General features: G+C 43.2%; 1 protein-coding gene across 1 annotated transcript in view; it reads right to left on the bottom strand.

The window, feature by feature from the left end:
• Positions 1-3520: 3520 nt before the first annotated feature.
• Positions 3521-15106, bottom strand: part of macroh2a1 (macroH2A.1 histone) — a 15931-nt gene continuing 4345 nt past the window's right edge. Inside the window, exons 3-9 of the mRNA XM_079584905.1 lie at positions 13991-14097; positions 13549-13728; positions 12239-12319; positions 11162-11252; positions 9343-9432; positions 7753-7927; positions 3521-6036 (exon numbers count right to left, since the gene is read on the bottom strand). Coding sequence (XP_079441031.1) covers positions 5871-6036; positions 7753-7927; positions 9343-9432; positions 11162-11252; positions 12239-12319; positions 13549-13728; positions 13991-14097 — 890 coding nt within the window. The 3' untranslated portion in view covers positions 3521-5870. The remainder of the gene's footprint in view (positions 6037-7752; positions 7928-9342; positions 9433-11161; positions 11253-12238; positions 12320-13548; positions 13729-13990; positions 14098-15106) is intronic.

A 15106-nucleotide genomic window follows, 5' to 3' on the forward strand; every position in this document is an offset into this window, starting at 1 on the left:
TGTTATTTCATTTCTGCTTATGTTCCTGTACAGTGAAAGGGAAGAACTAGTTCATGTTTAGCAGTCAGAGTGTATATGCGTATTATAGGCATTAATCACCATAGACTTTCAGACTATATACATTGCGCGGTTGCTTTTGACTCCATCACTGAGATGACGACCTACAAGCTCATATTCTCCTAAGCTTTTAATCACCCTCCATTGTTCCTGTGCACTTTGAACACCCATGGCTCTGTTTCTGCATACCTTGTTCAAGATGAAGGCAGAACACAAGTTGTGATTCTCTGTCAGATTCCCAGTGCTTTCGCAATAGCTGAAGACCAGAGAAGATGAACCTGTATTTCTTACATTTAAACAACCAACCTGTTCAGCAAAAGCTTCAAAATCTGAGCATGAAAAAGCTCTGCAAAGTCCCTGCAGCGGGAGATCTCCTCGATACCAGAGTCAGTGTTCCTGAACTCCTGCAACGCCTCCACTGTAGTCTCGAGTTTCTTCCGGGAACGAACACGCCACAATATTCCTCATTATCATAATTAATACGCAGAATAAAGCGGCGGGGCCTGGTTGAGTTAGTTAGTAGTGTGTTAACCAATCGCTCGACCAATCACAACACACTGCTCCAGCCGACCAATCAGAGCACAGTGTGCTTTTCAGGAGGAGGGGCTTCATAGAGACAGGAAGTAAACAGAGCGTTACTGACAGACTGGGAAGAGAGGAGCCGCAACAATGGAGAATATGAGGAGAATAATCAACATTCAAGCAGGAAAACCTGTTCTAGTCGAGCCTGAACTACATCAAGACTAGCAGAGCCCAAATATACTCTGTTCCACTTTCTGTTCAAAGTCTTGCAAAGTATACTCCATTGGATTAATGTGTTTAGTGGATTGAAACTAGCTAGTGAAATCTTTCTATTGACCTGATCGATCACAAGCGTGCACCGGCTGCAGACAGATGACGACACTACATCATGTGCACTATAGTTTACACAGACAAAACAACGCAACTCTTTGGTCTTCTTCCACACTCGAAGTTGGGGGACACATTTTCTTATTTTTATTTCCGGTCTTTCTTTTCTTTGCAGTAACACATCCTTTAAAAATTATGGCATGACTGTTTCCTCCAACAGGTCAACTGGGCTAGACATGCCGTTTTCCTTTTTCCCTTGAGGATGGCACTCCGCTGGGAGTCCTTAGACTCGGGTAAACCCTCTGTTTAAAAACCAAGCCTCAATTCTAGAGCAGTGGATAAAACTACAGACTAAACTCTTCTCTCACATGTACAGTAGTTCAGTAGCTCCAGTCTTTCCTCATAGGCAAAGTTTCGGATAGATGGGTGCCTCAAGGTTCAGTGCTGGGTCCTCTTCTCTTCTCCATTTACACAGCCTCACTGGACACTATCGTTAAGGCATATGGCTTCTCATACTCAACACAGCTCTGCTGTTTCAACCTGAAGGTCCACTGTCTCAGCTCTTATCTCTGCCTTTCAGACATCTTGGCCATCTTTAGCTCAACGTCAGACATCTTGGCCATCTTTAGCTCAACGTCAGACATCTTGGCCATCTTTAGCTCAACGTTAGACATCTTGGCCACCTTTAGCTCAACGTCAGACATCTTGGCCATCTTTAGCTCAACGTCAGACATCTTGGCCATCTTTAGCTCAACGTCAGACATCTTGGCCATCTTTAGCTCAACGTCAGACATCTTGGCCATCTTTAGCTCAACGTCAGACATCTTGGCCATCTTTAGCTCAACGTCAGACATCTTGGCCATCTTTAGCTCAATCATTCGTAGACAGACTTCCAGTAAACCCAGCCAACTCATCAGTCGAACAGAACAAGACTGTAAACTTGAGTTCCTAAATACTAACAGAAACCAGGACAGCGTTGTGTTGGTGGGCAGTTGTTTCTCATCAACAGTCTGGTGTTCAGGTTTGAGAATAGTTTTCACAACAACAAAAAAGTTTATTTTGCCTTGCACACTAAACCAAGTTAAATCATCAAATCATGTGACTAAATTAAATGTTCGACTGATTATTTCAGTTCTAATTATGGGTTGAGAATGTCACTATTTCCTGAGACATATATGTTGTTCTTTTGTTTACATCTCACAACGCTTTAAATGTTTTTATTTAAACACCAGCCCTGAAAAACTGTTCAGTATAAACGCGTGCTGCCATTTGTCATGTTGAGTTTATTCTCAGCGTTATAAGCAATCTTTACTCCCTGATGTCACTGCGTCATTCTATACACCACAAGATGATCTTCATTATTTTATTTCAGCGGTGTGGCCAATGATGAGCGCACACACACACACACACACACACACACACACACACACACACACTAATGGATGAGCGCCTTGTTAGAGACAGAGCTTTTGACGTAGCAAATCCTGAAAGGTCCCCAGGCAAATGTACATACAGCCCTTTTGTTTGTCTAGCTGTGTGTATATGTGTGTGTGTGTGTGTGGGTGTGGGTGTGTCTGCTTGTATGTTTGACAGGACTGACGGGATAATGATAAGGGGGTCTAGTCCCACGAGTGTGTGTGAGGTTGATCTCGAGGTGTTGGGCCTCTTAATGAAGGACACCGACAGTCACACAATCACACTCGACACAATGCCGCGGACTCTCCGGATTAGCCGAGGTCATCCTGATCCCACAAATCCCCCGGCAGACGGGCGGCATCATGTGTGGCAGAGGCCGTGTCAAAGCTCAAACTCACAGCGGAGCAGCGCTTGTCTCATTACGACAGCTCATAAGAGTGATGGAATCTGCTTTCACAGAATCTAGATTTCAATCACCTGCTTTCTTTTCATCCTAAAAACAGTCCACATGACTTAAAGCCCTGGGCTTGGTGTGAGGAACGGGCCTAAATGAGATGTGTTCCGTGGCAAGTCTTCAGTTCTCAAATGATATTCTGCGAGTTCAGACTTGCCGTGTGAAGATGCATCGCGTCCCTGTTCTCTGAACACATCAGCCGTGCGGTTTAACCATTTGCAGATAACAAGGAGAAGCTGCCGGCCTGGCTTTATCAGTGGACGTGACCTTTTGATCTGGCCTAGAGATTAACCCTGGACTGACAGAGCTCCAGACCCCCACGGCCCAATAAAAGCCCATTTACTGCCCAGATCCTGCGGCAGGGTAAAGGTCTACCGCGTACTGACCGGACGAAGCGCCAGACGTGAAGTAGCACCGCACGGAAATGTGTGTAATTGCGATCCTGCCTTTTTACGGCTTGCTTTTGATACAAAATTCAGTTACAGTCGCATTCAGCGTGGGTGAAATTATACTAGTGTTTAACACGACACACGAGCAAAATGGTATATTATCTGTGAGCGTGAATTCTCCTGCTGTACAGCACAAAGGCTTTAAAGAAATAAGCCTTACAACAAAAAACAAAAACATAGCATGACAATTAATGGCGTCCAAAGACATGGGAAAAGGAAGAACATGACCACAACTGTGAAAATGTAAGAAAATGTCAAGCTCCTGTGAAATCAAAATGGACAATTCCAAGTTTTTATGGAATATTGCAGTGTTTATTGTAAATGATTCATCGGTGCACATTATTATTGTGTTAATAATGTTGAATGAGAATAAGTTCCTCTTGCAGCATCTCTTCTCTTCTCTGATGACGAGGGCGGGGCTATAACCTGTCACTCACATGAGATCAGCCAATAGCAAACCACAACCATCCAATCAGTTCCCCACAGACAGTCAAGCCCCGCCCACATGTGTTCTTGCTCCTGAAGCGCTTCACTCGATATACAACACAATAAGAGAAGACAATTGCTAGCCCTTACGAAAATTAAGCATAGTTTTACTACGATAAAAAAAACATGGTTCTTGTATGGTAACCACAAACTAACCATGGGTTTGCTTCAAAAAACATAGTTTATCCATGTTTTGTTCTGTGGTTATAAATGGCAGTCAACATGCCAAAAAGAATAGTTTTACTACAATAAAACCATGGTTAATTTCCATAAGGGAGTGATCGCTAGTATGGAAAATTTAAGACATTTGGTGGTGTGTGTCATCAAACTGTCCCAGTGGACGCTACACCCACAACATACAGGCCAAAAATATGCAGAAAATATATATTTTGGCTCATATCTACCAATTAAACCAAAACTTTGTTAACTTCTCTATGCATGCTACACAAACATGGTTTCCAGCACATACAAAATGGAGGATTAATTATGGATTGACTGTTGAAAAAAGACAAATCGTGTTACCTCCAGACTCAGGCATATACTCAGGGAAAATAGGTCCGGTTGAAGCCTGAAACTTAAGCGGCCAATTATTGCAATTTGGACAGTAGTCCAACACAAGCCTACATGCTTCACATACACTGGAGCGGGGTCAGGATCAGAGCAGTGTTTGTATAGAGACCATGTGTGTACGGGATCCCACAGGAGCCACAAGCCCAAGCTCGCACGGCTTATGAGAACCACAGGATAAAACCTGCTGGACACATTTGGACTCGCGTCCGGAGCGAAGGTGTGAGGAGAGATGTGTGTCTCCTGGGCTTCAGCTCAACAGCGGATCTGCATTATTATTCACACAAACCACACAATCAGGGTCACCAGGATACGCTTATTCTCGGTTGGTTTATCAGTAGTTATATTATAACAACTGGTTTTGGACACTGAAACCTATGGGAAGTTTAAACATGCACATTTCCCCTAAAAATTCTAGTGGCCAAAGTTTTGCCGAAAGGAGATCGCGAGTTATTAGGCATCCAACATAACTTTCATGAGTACGGCCTCAGATTGAATACAAGTAAATATAGAAAAAAGTGCACTCGTAACACACGAGGATTTCTCCTGTTTGTATTTGATTACTCACTGAGGCACGTTTGAGCAGCTGTAAGTGTATTAGGACATTCTTCACGAGTGCGAGTGATCAACCAGCAGATTCACGACTGAGACCGTGTGCATCCACTCAAAATGACAGATATATTACGCTCCTTTCATGTGCACTAGCATGATCTTTCCTGACTGGATATTTTCCCTCCCTGATCCCGCAGTTGTTTGCTTTAATTTCACGTGGCCCTCTCCCCCCGCCGGGCTTGCTTTGTACATGCGAGGACTAAACCTCATCTGAGCTCTGGGAAAGAGCAGTGCCCACAGATGCTTTGAGTTTGCGGAGCTTTCCCAGCGAGCAGCAGAGGAGAGAGCTGCCCGTATTTCCTGAGGATTAGTGCTCAGATGTGCCCTTCGAGGAGGTCTGCGGATCCGCTGGGAAACTGACCCGGCTCTGACTGCCAATGACCCCGGGATAAGAGCTCGCCGGAGCGCCGCCGAACGCCACGCCGGACGAGGACGTGCGCAGAGGACGGGAATGTTCTGGAATGGTTGGCCATCTGTGAAGGGTTCACATGGATAACACAGGTATGAAGTAAACAAACCTTCACCACTGCCCTCGTCTGTATTAAGATGCTCTGAAGATAACACTGGACGAAGGGCTCCCTCTGCTGGACAAGCTCATATACAGCAGCGATGATCAACATCTGAAGTGGATCACAACAGTTCATCAGCTGTCCTAAGACATGTACGGGTGTTGTTCAAAACACATGTATGCAGATGAAAGGTTTTGATCCACTTCAAATGTTAGTGTAATTCAATTATTCAGTTTTTATACATGAATTACTCATAAATAATTCAGTTCACATACAGTACATTTCTTCAATTATTTCATATACACTTTATGCATTTTAACATTTGGGATGCATTGAAACAAACATGACTTCCAAACACCCGGAGTGCAGCAACCGTACAGTAGCCGTTATACAGAGGACCAAAACATATCTTATCACCACCACCATAATTCATTTTCTCTCTATAGAGTTTGTAATCAACAGGAATCTCCTTCAGTTGGCGTCGAGTTTAGCCATCTCCTGCACATAGATGCCGATGCTCTCGCTGTCGAACAGCACGAAGAACACCGTCTTGATGGAGGAGGACATGGTGCTGACGAAGTAGCTGGAGATGGCCTTCAGGATGAGCTGCGCCGCCGTCTGCTTCGGGAACCCGTTCCTGCACACAACCGACCAATCACGGAACGGCATTCAGGAAACGACACAGCATTCAGCAATTAGTAATGAATGCGATCTCAAATGTGTCAGAAAACTAATCAGTGCCTTAGAGAACTGAGAAAGTTTCTCTGAAACAAATATCACTCTATAAAACATTTTGAAATATCTATTAACTGTTGTTATAAAATATATATGTATTATCATATGCACAGTAGGCTACAACCACGGTTTTTACCACACAATGAAACTCTTATTTTGCAAGTCTCCCTTACACAGAAGTATACTATATAAACAGTGAAAGAAGTGTAAATGTGCATTGTGCAACAATCAAGTTATTTCAGGTTTGCATAGTGGCTCATTTTCTTGAACAATTACAGTCTTAAAGCCCATGAGATCTACTGTATAGTGACACATCCGAGATCAGGGAGGCGGATCTGAACCTGAGCTTGGATTGGACTGTAGGAAAGGGGCGGAGCTTACGCACACTGTGTGATTGGAGAAGACCAGCACACATCATCAGAAGATCCAGTTATGACATTCTGATTAAACATTACCAGATCACTTTAAGAAAAACATGCATGGATTGGATTTATACAACACTTATAGGAATACTGAGATAAAAGACAAAAAATAAATTATAAAAATACAACCATCTGTATTTTCCCACCGGTCACTATTGTTGTCATCAACATCTTTACTCATTCTATGACCACACTCAACAAAGCGGAATAATTGTGAATTCATATATTAATACTAGACACCTTAAAGATGTGTACTAAAACTCTTTGTAATGTCTTTAACATAGTATACTACGCTTTTGTGTTGGAGATTTGACGGAGCCATCATCTACCGATGGAGCAAACCAGAGTTAAACTGATCGGGTCATGTGACATCTTGCTCTCACCATGTGAAACAACACAAATTTAAAGGAACATGGCGACTTTTTGTGACTTGATCTTATTCCCCGTATCCCCCAGAGTTAGAAAAGTCCACACACACCCTTCTCATCTCTGTGTGTGCCGTAACTCTGTCTGACGCACCCATCGTTAGCCTAGCTTAGCACAAAGACTGGAGGTAAATGGCTCCAGCTAGCATACTGCTCCCAATAAGTGACAAAATAATGCCAACATTTTCCTATTTACATGTTGTGTTTGTATAGTCACAGTGTGTACAAATAACAAGGTCACATGACGGACAGCCATCTTCTAACCGTATACATACTGGGAACTATATTCTCAGAAGGCGAAGCACTGCTACTTCTGCGGAGTGATTAGCGCAACACTCACCACGTTGCGAGCAAATCAGGGGTAGCAGACAGTGCTTCGCCTTCTGAGAATATAGTTCCCAGTGTGTATACGGTTAGAAGATGGCTGTGCTCATGTGACAGCAGTATGCTAGCTGGAGCCATTTACCTTCAGTCTTTGTGCTAAGCTAGGCTAGCGGTGGGTTACGGCACGCACAGAGATGAGAAGGGTGTGTGTGGACTTATCTAACTCTGGGGATACGGGGAATAAGATCAAGTCACAAAAAGTTGCAGTGTTCCTTTACTTTATCTTTATTGAGACCCTTTATTGTCTCCTTATGTGCCGGAAATGCACTAAAACAGCAGTCAATAATATTTTTAGAGCTTCATAAATGAACTCTGTGACCGGTGGCATAAATGGGTTAATGTAACACTAGTGCAGATCTGTGTTGGTGTTCAGGGCTGAAGCTGTACCTGCCGCTGCCGATGGAAGGGAACGCCACAGATTTGAGCTTCTTCTCATCGGCGAGAGCGAGGCAGTTCTTCACAGTCTTATCCAGCAGCTCCTCACACTGATCCGAGCCCCAGCCGGGACTGTTGCAGTGGATCACAAACTTAGCAGGAAGACCGAATCCCGAGGTCACTGCCGCTGAGGAGAGCCAAGATTCACAGATCATCAGATCATACACTGCAATCTATATACAGTTGATTGGTCTCAATAAAAGAGGGAATTCCTCAAACGTAGCTCTCCATCGCTATAACAACTCAGATTTACTCAACCAGACATTCATCAAACGTTTCCTTCCCTCCAGATGATGGAAACTGAGCATGAGTGAATAGCTTCAGAAAGTTCATGGTGAGTTATGGATTATCTGTGGGTTTTATGGATGACTTTGTAATTTATTCATTGATCTGTTTATTTTGTATTGCTAGTGCCTTCTGTGTGAGCGCAAACACGTCCCGGTGTGGTGAAGTGTTGAGTCCCCCCTAAGGACCCAAGCAATCCGATTGGTTCAAAGCACGTTTAATGGGTAATCGCTTTAGTGCCTGGGTACAAATCAGACAAAATCACATAATTAAAGAAGTCGTTTGACCTACGTTATAACGAGTCATTAATGTCTTTTAACTTATGTTTCATATAATAGAATATAACCGAAGCTATATATTGTGAATTTAAACATTTATCGGTCTTAGTGTTTTTTTAGTTAGCATACATAGTTAGCGCAGCATAGAGCATACATCTATCCGATGAGCGTGCTAGCTGAGCGTGCCTTACCGTATTCACCGCAATTCGTAATGCAATTACAACTATGTCATTATTTTTATCGTAATAAACAGCACAATGTGTTGTACAAATTTTGTTATTAAAAGAACCATGTACTAATGCTCATTTGTATTTATTACTATTTTTCTTATTAACAGTTTATCCATAAATGACAGAATGCTAGCTTTGTTTTGTGTGTAACGTTAATTAGTATAAATATGAATTGGTTGTCTTGCCTTGCTTACAGAACAGTGTAATACAATTACGGAATCACAAATCTTGATGTAATCAATCAAACCCCTTTCTTCATATAATAATATTTTATTTTTATCCTGATTAAAGAAAGAAATTGCATTTTCAGGTGTGTTTTAGGGGGGACTCAACACTTCACCACACCACGACTGATGTGGGATCGATGTCGGGATGGGGACCTAGTGACATTGCCGGGATCAGTCCCAGAATGCACCCTGTGTGAACAAAAGCAAGGTCCAATCCCGTAAGGGGTGTGTCGCAGTGATGACGCACGGGCCTTTCTAACCTGTGCTACAGCCTATGGGGAACGAGCCACTCAGCAAACCCAGTGGCGCTACTGGGTAGTACGGACAGAGGAGTTATCACATCCTGACGTCATGTGACTTTACGGGATCTTTACGGGATGTGTGTGAACGCACTCAAAAATTCCGGAAAATCACTGGCAGTGTTAATGAACCAAAATCAAACGATCCCGGGACAAATTATCCGTGTATTTTCCAGAATCTCTGTGTGAAAGGGGCTTGAATGTTCAGTGTAAACCGCAGTACCTCCTGCCACCTCCAGAGGGCCGTTCTTCTTGCGCAGCTCCAGAACCGCCTCTCCAAACTCCTTCCCCCCGATCTTCTCCAGAGCGTTCCCTGCGAGAGACACGGTGTGAGTCTCTGACCGGCACTCGTATAACGCTGGCTTCACGCAAGACCACTCTCAGTCCCTAGCCCTAATGTTAAGGACATTTTACTTAAAGGGATAGTTCACTTTAAAATGAAAACTCTGTCATCATTTACTCACCCTCAATTTGTTTCAAACCTGTATGAATTTCTTTCCTCTGCTGAACACTAAGGAAGATATTTAGAAGAATGTCAGTAACCAGACAGTAGACTGTACCCACTGACTTCCATAGTAGGAAAAAAATATACTATGGAAGTCAATGGGACCAGTTAACTGTGTGGTTACTGACATTCTTCTAAATATCTTCCTTAGTGTTCAGCAGAGGAAAGAAATTCATACAGGTTTGAAACACTGTGTTGTAAAGAGCGCTGTATAAATAAAGCTGACTGGACTGGACTGGACTGACCCAGACGGGGTTGAGCGAACGCCTCTACCAACCCTGCTTTACAGTGAGCTGTCGTTGGGCTGTTAAACCTCTTCCAGCGACAAAACACTGTGAGATTTCTCCTAGCCAATCTAATAGACGAGGCCAAGTAACTACTCTGCAAATGTCCCATCAGTCATTGCAGTAACGAGTTGCTTTGGCTCGAGTGACGCCAGCTTTAGACACATGAAGAGTTAAAGTTAAACTCAATAATACCCATTCTGTCTTCCTTTGCTCACCCTCATGTCCCGCCAAACCTGTGTGCTTGATGTATGTGGAACACAGATGTTTTCAGACACAGATATGAATGCGGACGGACACTGTGGCGCTCCACACAGAAGCTGGCCACTCGACTCTATATTCTGTACATCTTCTGAGGACGGGTGATGCTTTATGTGACGAACAGGCCGTCATTCACGTCATTATTCACAGAGAAATCTCATTCACGCTCATGTTCAATTCACAACATTCAAGTGTGTGAATGCCTTCAAAACCAGTGATATTTGCCAGAGCTGCCGTGACGTGCGGCGAGGAGCTTTATCTGAGTTTATGCGAGTGTGTTTCAGGAAAAGAAGTTTCCTCTTCTGTATTCCTCATCAGATAAACATGGGTTTGGAAGGAGATGTGTGTGAGTAAATGATGACCGTGAACATGCTTCTTCTTCTGATCCCTTACCCAGCAAACCTTCTCTCAAGGCTATGACTTCCAGTAGCGTTAATATAACATTTGTTCAGCGCTATCTGGTGTCTAATAATGTTCTCAAAACATCAGCACAAAAATATATTTTTTTTCTTGAACATTTTAGTTGGACTAAATCAAAAAATTTTACATTTAAAAAAACTGGATGTTTTGAAACTTCATTCAGAAATAACGTTTTCAATAAAACATGATTATTAATATTAAAAAGTAGGGTTACAAATGAAACTGGATTGAGTTTTCTGGGCGCAGGAGTCAGTGAAGACACGGGAAAACAAATACATATAAAAGAGAATTCAAAGTTTAGACACAAAAAGCAAGATGACAGAACTCACAATATTAACATGAAAGTAAAGCATAACCCACATGTTCTGAACCACAGCCATGAAACTCCAGCACTAGATCCGTGAACTCCGGCCCGACCCAAACATGACACAGTGTGCCGGTGTAGACCCCTTCTGTGTTCACGTCACCGAGCGAACACTGGGATCATACAGCGCTCTTGTCATCAGTGCTGTGCGGTCAGTGTCAGGGCTGTGGTCAGGACTGTGGACCTGCGGACACAGCGGCTCCTTTACCTACTTCACCACCCATGTAGAAGCTGGAGTTGGTCGGGTGAACCACGGCTTCACTGTCGATGGTGGCGATATCAGCTTGCACAACTTGCAGCTAAAACAACAGAAGACAAATATAGTGAGAGACAAATGATGAGGACAATGCGGTGAACCATGAAGAGGAGACGAAGACTGACGGAATATAGAAGAGAAAAGTAAAAAGGGAGACACTGCCATCTATTGAGGAGCTGCGAGCACCACACATACACACACACACACACGCACGCACACACGCACACACACACACACACACACACACACACACACACACACACACACACACACACACACACACACACATACACACACGCACACACGCACACACACACACACACACACACACACGCCTCAGCCGCTCGCAGGAGAGATGTATGGACTATGGAGAAAACACTGGAAGGATGATGACACTGGTTCTCCAGAGCCGCTTCTGGCTGATGCGACTGTTTATAATTGACGAATTGTGCAACACTGACACTGAATTGATCTGAATAATAACTCTATTATCTCCAGTAGAGGTGCTGTACAGCTGAACTAAACTTGTGTCAAAACTGATGAACTTTACACTTTTATTAAACTGAACTGTCTCGTATTTGATGAAGTTTGCATTATTGGTTCTGTTATGTTCTTGTTTATCACTGTGAAAACTGCTTTGAAATAATCTGTACTGTATAAAGCTGACTGGACATGAACGTGTTTAGCTGAACAATATGAGGGAAAACTAAATATCACACAGGCTGTTTTCCGGTTAATTTGAATACGTACGTCAAAAACCAATGACTCATTTCAATTCACATTTGAAGATCGATGCGAGGAAACAAGTGAATCTTTGCTCCCTAATAATAGCTAGAGATGTTTCATAAATCAGAGATGTGTTTAGACTTTAGCAGCGAGTCTCAGCAGAACAACAGGAGAAGAACAGATCATCCAGAGGAGAAGAGCATCTGAGGAGTTACTCTAGCTCAGCTCCAGGTACACACACACACCTGAACCAGAGACACCACTGTACTACGCAAGAGAAGAGTGTAATAAAGGCGGCTGTACCTTCTGTCCGAGGAATAAACTTTTGGAAGAGAGGACAGTGAATCCATCAGCCGGTCCGCCGTCCGCATCAGCAGCTCGTCTCTGTCACACAACAGCAAACGTGCTAAATATACAATCACGATCATTCTGCATCATATACAACATGTATACGTCACGTGACCTTTCAACCTGATGACGTAATGTGTGGCGCATCACAGCGAGTGCAAGACCAGCATTAGTGGATAAAAGTATATAAATGTGTATTTCTATATAAAATGTCGGCTGGTGTGTCTAGATGAGACTCTTATTCCTCGGCTGGATCGAGACTGAAGCTGAAACTCACATCTGGACCTTCGACCCGCTGGACCATTGAAGACACTATATGGAGAACATCTGGAGTGTGTTCCTCACAAACTTGTGCGACTGAAGAAAGGACATGAACATCTTGGATGACGTGGGGGAGAGTAAACTATCAGGAAAAGGTAATTCTGAGTGAACTCCTTTAAAGCAGCCAATAATAAGATAACTAGAGAGTCGTCTGACGTCTTTGATACTGAACGGCTTCGCTAATGCTGACTGTGAGGATATTAAACATTATTTAACGTATTAAACATCCAACATTGTGGAAAATTCGCGTATCTACCCCGTAGTGATCAAATAAAATAAAATTCTGTATCAAATGTATAGGCAGGACAAGTAGTTGAAGGCTTGGTTTGTAGAGAATTACAAACATGCGCACATATATTCAAACACACATAACTATAGAGTTAATTCTTGATGCGCACGTGACCATCAGTGTTTCTCACAGGTTCAGTGTAAAGTCTGTGTAGAGAGAACGCTGTCGTCTTAGCGGCCCCTAATTTAATAACTAATGATCGTTGCGACGGAAGTGAATCAATCAAAACTAACTTTAGCTGGAAAATAACATTATTCAAGAACCGCTATAAAGACAAAATCTGTTACCTTAAATTATACGTTTATCTCTGTAAAGCAGCTTTGAAACAATCTACATTGTTAAAAGCGCTGTATAAATGAAGATGACTTGACTTAAAAACAGCTTTTGCACCAGGTACACGAGTTAATGATGAAAGTGCGCATCGGGTTATAATGCTCATCATTTGATCATCATCGGCTGGATCACTAGAAAGTGCACACAAGCATTCCTTTTACACACATGTTCAGTAACCAGGCAAACTGGATCTGTATCGAGCCTGGTTTACAGATGGAGGAGGCACGTTTGCATGGAAATGACCAACAGCGCTGACTTCTCCTGATTAAACTAGTTAGTGGGTGTTAGTGAATGAAAGGATTGGCCAGTGTTCAGTGAGTACCTTTGCTCGTGTGGCCAGTTTCTTGACAACTGCTTTTTTGGCGGTCTTGTTCTTGCTCTCAGTTGGCGGAGGAGTGATGACGGCCTCCAGCTTTCCTCTGGAGCTCCTCTTCTTGGAGAGCAGCTCTGGGTGGATGTTGGGCAAGACTCCGCCGGCAGCGACGGTCACTCCCTTCAGCAGCTGTACAGGCACATCCAAACACATCCCAGGGGTCAACACAGGGCTTTAGTCCACCGGCCCGTCGGGAAATGCTACTTACCTTGCCAGTTCCAATAATTAAATAAATGAGTTATTGTTTTCTCAGTTCACATTATATCACAGCTTATGTTTTACCGTGGAGTGTGACACAGGCTTGTGTTTTCGCATGTTTGTCGTTGTCTGATCTGACCAGTCAAGTGCCACTGGCGACCTGAAGAAGCCGTCGAGAACAGATGTGATGTACCTGATGAAGCTCCTCGTCGTTGGCGATGGCCAGTAAGATGTGTCTGGGCGTCACACGGCTCTTCTTGTTGTCTCGGGCTGCATTTCCCGCCAGCTCCAGGATTTCAGCTGAAAGAACGACGCAGAAAGAGCTTCACTGAGGGCAATACTCATTTCCCACAATGCACTTTGATCCACAAGACCCAGAACGTTCTGTACAAGCCCGTGTTTGAAATAATAATTGCTCGCGTGAAGCCAGTGGGAAGTAGGGCAGCTTTGTGCTCATTTATATTTCCTGTGTAAACAGACCACTTTTATTTAAAGGCTTAATTCATGTCTTGTACACCGGTCCGGTCCGTTACATTTCAATCAATTCGCGTAAAGCAATCATGAAAAAGGTAGCCTCTTGAAACAGTGTCTGCCAAAAGGTGTATTAAATGTACAAAGCTTGGAATTTCTTCATCCAGTTGAATTTGCCAAAAGCCATGGTTAGCATCCAACATAGAAAAAACTTGCATTTGGCATTTCCCTCTCCACTTCTTCAACTGTCTGGAGAGGAAAGTGTTCTCTTTTTATAGCTTTGTTCAAATCTTTGGGATCAAAGCAGATTCGAAGTTTGTTCATCTTCAAAACTGTCACCATACTATTGACCCAATCTGTTGGTTCTGTCTGTTTGTCGATCACTCCAAGACTTTCCTTTCTACTTCTGCTCATACTGGTGTTCCACAGGGGTCAGTATTGGGTCCCTTACTTTTTACTATGTACATCTATCCACTTGGTCAATTACTAAGATCTCTCAACCTTAACTATAACTTCTACGCTGATGACACTCAGATTTATATCCATTCAAGACCGGGTCAGCAAGTGGACGTTGTGCATCTTTCGAACTGTATTGCTGAGATTAAGATCTGGATGTCCAACAATTTTCTGTCTTTAAATGGCTCAAAAACAGAAGTTATGCTCCTCGGCTCTCCTCATCAACTGCGTAAGGTTGGGTCTCCTACTCTGTCTGTTGATGGTGCTGACTTGGATTTTCAGAGCAAATTAAAAAAATCTTGGTGTCATATTTGATGCCTCACTGTCATTTGAGCCTTTTGTGCAGAACACTGTTAAGACATCCTTTTATCATCTTAGAAAT

This window comes from Phoxinus phoxinus (assembly GCF_949152265.1).
Source record: "Phoxinus phoxinus genome assembly, chromosome: 17".
Taxonomy (NCBI): domain Eukaryota; kingdom Metazoa; phylum Chordata; class Actinopteri; order Cypriniformes; family Leuciscidae; genus Phoxinus; species Phoxinus phoxinus.